This window comes from Tarenaya hassleriana, unplaced genomic scaffold (assembly GCF_000463585.1).
Source record: "Tarenaya hassleriana unplaced genomic scaffold, ASM46358v1 Cleome26, whole genome shotgun sequence".
Taxonomy (NCBI): domain Eukaryota; kingdom Viridiplantae; phylum Streptophyta; class Magnoliopsida; order Brassicales; family Cleomaceae; genus Tarenaya; species Tarenaya hassleriana.
The window spans coordinates 350,885-355,971 of NW_010965869.1; the positions used below are offsets into that span (position 1 = coordinate 350,885).

Genomic DNA, 5,087 nt, shown 5'->3' on the forward strand with positions numbered 1-5,087 from the left:
ATTTGAGGAGATTTGAGATAAAGATAAGATCTTGGAGATAAGGTCAAAGGCTGAAGAGATAGAGTCAAACAAGAGATAAAGATGAGATTTTGGAGATAAAGATGAAATCAAAGAGAATCAAGGAGGAGTCTATCAAATCAATTCGTGGAGATCTAAGGCGAACTAGAGGAGCCTATATAAAGGAGAGAGCAAGTGCATATCAGTTCTCACGGAGAGCAAAGCATATTTTACTAAAAGAGTTTTTGTGTTAGTGAGTGAGCACTCACTTTTGAGTGAGTGTGGGTTTGAGAGAGAGACCGATTGGGCAAATCTCTTTTCTCTGGTGAGTGTTTGGGCGTGGATCTGAGGGGGATACCTAATGGGAAAATCTCCGTTCCTTTGGTGAGCGTTTATGTTTGGTAAGGTTTTTAATCGGTAGAATTCATTGTGAGAGTGGGTTGAAACTCGGGGGGAGTTTCATCTGGGTGTTGAGTAGCTCTAATAAAAAGTGAGTTGTACTTGACTTTTTCTCAAGTGAATAGAACTGGTTAGTTTTTCCGTTTTACTCTTTGAGGGTCCAAACTTTTTCAATTGGTATCAGAGCTGGTCACCGATCGTAGGAACTTGTCCTCTCATATCGGTGCAAGTGTGGAAGACACAACATGGACTCGATCAAAGGGTTTCACGCTCTTGGGACGTACACAATTCTTGATTCGGAGAATTATAGCTTTTGGAAAGTAAAAGCAATGAATCTCATCAAAGGGATTGATGAAGATGCTTGGAGTTCGGTGGAAGAAGGATGGAGTGCTCCAACTCACGTGGTTGATGGGAAGGAAATTCTGAAGCCTAGATCTAAATGGACAACCAAAGAGAAGAGAGCATCGGCATTAAATTCAAAGGCGATAACCATCATCTTCAATACCGTTGATAAGGACGAATTCAAGCAGATCCAAGGGTGTAAGTCAGCAAAAGAAGCCTGGGATGCACTTGAACTAATTCATGAAGGTACCTCAAGTGTTAAACGCACAAGGAGAGATCTGATCAAACATCAATTCAACATGCTTCAGATGGGTGAAAACGAAAGTGTCAAGGAATTTTGCGGGAAGCTGAATGCATTAGCAAACAAGGCTGAGGTTCTTGGAAAGACCTACCGAGACAAACAATTAGTGGCCAAACTTCTTGTAAGTTTACCTAAAAAGTTTATGTCTCATAAATCTGTATTCACCATGGTAAATAATGTAGACACTGTTAGTTTCAAAGAAACAGTTGGTGCATTTGCTGCTCATGAATTAGAATTAGAGTTGTATGAGAAGCCAAAGAGAGCAACAACGTCGCACAAAAATATGGCTTTCCATGTCCCAGAGATATCTGACACTCAAGGTCAAGTATCACTGGACGAGGACATGATGATGATTGTCAAAAAGCTCAACAGATTTTTCAAGAAAAAGCCAGTGACTGCTGGAAAATCTGAGCTGAGAAACACTGGAAAGTGTCTCGAATGCAAGGGAGCTGGTCATTGGAAAGCTGAGTGTCCTAACATTGCTAAGAGAGAAGCAATGTTGAGGAATCTAAAGGATCTTCAATGTTATGAATGCAAAGGGTATGGTCATATGAAGAACGAGTGTGCTGGTGGGAAGTCAAAAGGAAAATCTTCACTCACTCACGAAGAGTTGGTAACTGAATCTGATGAAGATGAAGAAGAAAAACACTCAAATTTCGTTGCACTCTTTGGTGACACAAAAGAACATGAGGAACAAGAAGAGGAGGTTAGTGAAGAAGATCTGTACAAAGAGATGACAAAGCTTTACGATATCAACATGAAGCTGATCAAGGAACAGAAACAGAGTGAGTCAACAATCACTGACCTGAAGAAACAGTTGATCAAAGAACAAAAGGAGAAGGAGTCAACGACCATTGATCTAAAGAAGCAGCTGAAAGAAAAAGAAGAAAAGATCACCTTACTACAAAGTCAATTGGATGAGACTATGAAAAAAGTAAGGATGCTCGGAAGTGGTACAGGAAAGCTTGATCATCTACTGAGAATTGGGCGAACTGATTCTGGGCATGCTGACCTAGGATACACTGGACGAAGTATTAACAAAGTAGGAAACTTTGTTTCTGGAGGAAAGCTTGGAGATGAGAATATTGTTCCGGTCAAAAATACTCCAAGAATCAAGGTTGATCTTCATCCGAGAAAGCAGTATCGTGAGCACAGAAGTTGTTTTCATTGTGGCAAAAGATGATATATCAGAGTGAACTGCTAATGGAGGAGAAATCAGGTACCACTCGCACCAAGATGGAGACAAGTCTGGAGGAGGAAAGATATCAACATGTGCAATATTGCTTGTACATCAGAGCTGAATTCAAGAGAAAGTCAGTGGTACTTCGACAGTGGATGCTCGCCACACATGACTGGTGACATGAGTCGACTATCTACTTTTGAAGGAAGCAACACGGGTGACAATGTTACATTTGGCGATGGACGAAAAGGAAAGATCATTGGAAAAGGAACGCTGGACTCATCTGCACTGCCTACCCTTACTAATGTGAATGTGGTTGAAGGACTCAAGGCGAATCTCATTAGCATAAGTCAACTTTGTGACTCTGGACTTCAGGTACACTTCACTAAAGATGTATGTTTAGTCACTAACTCGTTGAATGAGTGTGTGTTGACAGGAAAGCGAACACCGAGTAACTGTTATACTTGGGATGATCAATCGAGGACAGAGTTATGGCATCAAAGTAGAGGGAAAGCTTACGAGATATCTGATATACTTCGAGAACCAGTCAGTAATCACTCAGATCTTGACCAGGTACATCTCACTTCATCTCAGAATTCTGAAGTGCTAGAAGAGGATATGAAAAGTGATCCTGAGCCCCCTGTTCGTCGAAACTACCTAGCTAATGATGTGAGTGGAAGTGTGAATGACCCACGACAGGTAAGGGACAAACCTCGATTAAATTATCAAGATATGGCTAGGTTTGTGTGCTTTATTTCGCAGGATGAATCTATTAAGATGCACGAGGGTTTGAATGATGAGTACTAACTCAAGATAATGCATGAAGATGGAAGAGTCAGTCACAACAAACCAAGGTTAGTGGCTCAAGGGTACACTCAAGTGGAAGGTATGAATTCGGTACCACTTTCTCAAAGAGAAAATTAGAGCGGTCTTTTGATTGAGTATGCACTCATTGAACGCCAATTAGCTGATATCTTTACGAAACCACTTGATATGAATGGGTTTGTGTGTTTAAAAAAAAATCTTTTGGTTTAGGAGAAATCTGATTTTATCTCTAATGGTGTCTATTCGAAAGTGATTTGGTTCAATGATTGTGAAGGAGAGTCAGTGATACTTGACAGGTATGCCAAGTATACTTTAAAAAAAAATGACATGGGCATCCCCTGATACTCCTCTATTGACTTAGTACTCCTGAATGACAAAGAAAAAAAGGAAGGAAAAGAAGAAAAAAAAAAGTGATGAAAAAGGAAAAAGAAAAAGAAAGAAAAAGGAAAGGAAGAAAAGTTGATATGAGTAGATTGGAAAATTGAATCACTCGGGTCTAAGTTGAACCACATGCAGTCTATACGATGGTCTAAGGGCAAATGATATTCATGCATCATACTCCGCTGTAATTTGAAACATTACAAGAGTATATCTCAGTGAGATAGTCTGGACTTAAATGGTGAAACTTGCATGCTCGGTTTGTTTGTGTGCTTTATTTCGCAGGATGAATCTATTAAGATGCACGAGGGTTTGAATGATGAGTACTACCTCAAGATAATGCATGAAGATGGAAGAGTCAGTCACAACAAACCAAGGTTAGTGGCTCAAGGGGACACTCAAGTGGAAGGGAAATAATGATTCCATCAATGGAACTGAGAACGTACATGAACAAAAGAAAAAAACAAGGTCAAAGTGGTCAGAGTTACTTCAAATTTAAGTCAAATGTGTCTCAGTGAATGTGGAGAAATGTGTTGTTAAGTGAATCAAAGTCAAATATGTCTGAATCATAATGCGAATCCTGATGCGAAGTTGTGCTGAATTGAGAGCATTTTTATGTGTGTGTGCATGATCTGAAATAACCAAAAAGGGGGAGATTGTTAGTGCAATTATTTGCACATGTATTGTTTTGGTTGTTAAGTGGATAATGCAGATTCAGGAGAGAAATCCGGCGAGATACAACTCGAAATATTTTGAGGTAAATCTGGAGAGTTGGAGTAAAAGTCAAAGACAGATTGAGATGGACTCAATGACAACCACTTGGAGAGATTTTAGGAAAAGCAATCTGAAGAGATATAGCCACGAAGTTTGGATTTGACTCGAAGAGATGAAGATAGAATCAAAGCCAAGAATATTTGAGGAGATTTGAGATAAAGATAAGATCTTGGAGATAAGGTCAAAGGCTGAAGAGATAGAGTCAAACAAGAGATAAAGATGAGATCTTGGAGATAAAGATGAAATCAAAGAGAATCAAGGAGGAGTCTATCAAATCAATTCGTGGAGATCTAAGGCGAACTAGAGGAGCATATATAAAGGAGAGAGCAAGTGCATATCAGTTCTCACGGAAAGCAAAGCATATTTTACTAAAAGAGTTTTTGTGTTAGTGAGTGAGCACTCACTTTTGAGTGAGTGTGGGTTTGAGAGAGAGACCGATTGGGCAAATCTCTTTTCTCTGGTGAGTGTTTGGGCGTGGATCTGAGGGGGAGACCTAATGGGAAAATCTCCGTTCCTTTGGTGAGCGTTTATGTTTGGTAAGGTTTTTAATCGGTAGAATTCATTGTGAGAGTGGGTTGAAACTCGGGGGGAGTTTCATCTGGGTGTTGAGTAGCTCTAACAAAAAGTGAGTTGTACTTGACTTTTTCTCAAGTGAATAGAACTTGTTAGTTTTTCCGTTTTACTCTTTGAGGGTCCAAACTTTTTCACCCGCCATAGCTTTTAGTCCTCCCCACACACTCAGAAGATGTATCAAACGCAAACGCAAACGCTAAATGCAAACGCAAAACATAGGGGTTTATATGACAAATATAGTTGATGACTTTATTATGTGATTGACAGGCATTTGGAGCTGATAGATAGAAATGAAATGCTTCCTTCAACATCTTTCCC

The 5,087-nt window shown here is 39.7% G+C and overlaps 1 protein-coding gene across 1 annotated transcript; it reads left to right on the plus strand.

The window, feature by feature from the left end:
- The first annotated feature begins 641 nt into the window (after window positions 1–641).
- On the plus strand, window positions 642–3,839 carry LOC104817061. The gene is made up of 3 exons (XM_010546139.1): window positions 642–2,184; window positions 2,425–2,918; window positions 3,708–3,839. The coding sequence occupies exons 1-3, from the start codon at window positions 642–644 to the stop codon at window positions 3,837–3,839; spliced, it is 2,169 nt and encodes a 722-aa protein (XP_010544441.1).
- Window positions 3,840–5,087: the final 1,248 nt, after the last annotated feature.

Bases quoted from the DNA above. Each gene is read 5' to 3' on its own strand.
- LOC104817061 (XM_010546139.1), top strand. From the start codon at position 642: ATGGACTCGATCAAAGGGTTTCACGCTCTTGGGACGTACACAATTCTT. The intron at 2,185-2,424 runs GTGAGCACAGAA...CTACTTTTGAAG, and splicing joins TCATCCGAGAAAGCAGTATC to GAAGCAACACGGGTGACAAT. The intron at 2,919-3,707 runs GTAAGGGACAAA...TTTATTTCGCAG, and splicing joins GTGTGAATGACCCACGACAG to GATGAATCTATTAAGATGCA.